This window comes from Corvus brachyrhynchos, unplaced genomic scaffold (assembly GCF_000691975.1).
Source record: "Corvus brachyrhynchos isolate BGI_N302 unplaced genomic scaffold, ASM69197v1 scaffold215, whole genome shotgun sequence".
In the NCBI taxonomy this organism is placed as follows: Eukaryota; Metazoa; Chordata; class Aves; order Passeriformes; family Corvidae; genus Corvus; species Corvus brachyrhynchos.
The window spans coordinates 546727-548246 of NW_008237887.1; the positions used below are offsets into that span (position 1 = coordinate 546727).

General features: G+C 52.4%; 1 protein-coding gene across 1 annotated transcript in view; it reads right to left on the bottom strand.

The window, feature by feature from the left end:
- Nucleotides 1-1520, bottom strand: part of SH2D5 (SH2 domain containing 5) — a 9275-nt gene that overhangs the window by 3278 nt on the left and 4477 nt on the right. The window contains exon 5 of the mRNA XM_017732702.1: nucleotides 94-327. Within this exon, the coding sequence (XP_017588191.1) occupies nucleotides 94-327 (234 nt within the window). The remainder of the gene's footprint in view (nucleotides 1-93; nucleotides 328-1520) is intronic.

Genomic DNA, 1520 nt, shown 5'->3' on the forward strand with positions numbered 1-1520 from the left:
CCCCGCCCGCCGCTGCGGGAGCCCGTTAAGCCCCTCTTCGCCGCCAAACCCCCGTGGTACTGGGGCTGTGTGTGTCCCCGTGCCTCAGTTTCCCCCCCGGCACTCACCAGCGTCGCGGGGGTGCTGGTGGAGCTGTCCCTCGCCCCCGCAGTCCCGGTAGGCTCCCGAGCGCAGCACTTTGCTCCGAATGGCTTTCTTGCGCACCAGCACCGGCGAGCAGTAGGGATTCCCCGGGCGCCAGGCTCTGCCTTCCGCCTCTGGCCGCCGGTCCTGGGGGATGGACAGGCCGTGAGAGGGGTCTGGGGGCTCTGGCCATTCCCGTGGGGAATGTCACGTGAAACACCACACGGAAAAATGCTGTCCAAAGTATGCAACAGCAAAAAAGCTGTGCAAAACACCACGCAAAAAAAACCAGAAGAGAGCAGTGGGGGGGGGAAAAAAAAAAAAAAAAAAAAAAGTTGTGCAAAACACCGTGGGGAAAATGCAGTGCAAAAAATGCTGTGCAAAATGTCATGCAAAAAACATCCTGCAAAAAAATCACCCTGCAAAAAATGCAGTGTAGAAAATGCCATGAAAAAAAACACCATGCAAAATGTGATGTGCAGAAGAAATGCCATGAAAAACACAATGGAAAAATCCCATGCGAAAAAATCACCATGCTGTGCAAAAACACAGGGCAAAAAGAAGAAAACCCACTGTGTAAAAATACCCTGCAAGAAATGCCACACCAAAACAGCCATGCAAACCACTGCAAAAAGTGCCATGTAAAAAAGTTATAAGGAATAGTGCTGTGTAAAAAAAGTTTTTCAAAAACATATGAAAAAGAAAATGCTGTGCAATAATGCCAAGGAAAAAAACGCACTGTAAAACCTCCTGCAAAATCGCTGTGCAAAAGAATTGCTGTGCAAATTGCCCGATGCCAAATGCCAGGCAGGAAAAGGCTCTCAAGGAAAGGCCATTTAAAACAGGCTGTGCAAAGCAGCGTGTGGGCATGGGCTGTGCAGGGTGGGCCCTGCAAAACGCGACCCTCAAAATACCGTGTGAGAAAAGGCTGTGCAAAGCACTGTGCACACACCACTGTGCAAAGAAAGGCTGCACAGAGAGGAAATGCAAGGGAACACCATGCAAGACACCAGGTAATAATGTGTGGTGTGACAACGTGCTGCACAAAACGCGACAGAAGGCCGTGCAAGAGCTGCCTGGGAGAAGACCGCGCAAAAAACCTCTCTGCTAAAAGCACTATACACAGACTGCTGTGAAAGAGACGGGGCTGTCCTGTGCAGGACCAGGAGCTGGATGATCCTTGTGGATCCTTTCCAGCTCAGAATATTCTGTGCGAAGGAAAGGCCGTGCAAGAAAAGGCAGGCGAGACCCCGTGCACAGACGGGCTGTGCCAAAGCACTCCTGCAAGGTGCCGAGCAAGGAAACACCGTGTGGAAATCCCAGGTGTAAGAGCACCGTGCCCGCAGACGTGCGAAGGAGCAGCGGCCGGGGCAGGGAGGGGCACGGCAGGGCGAGAG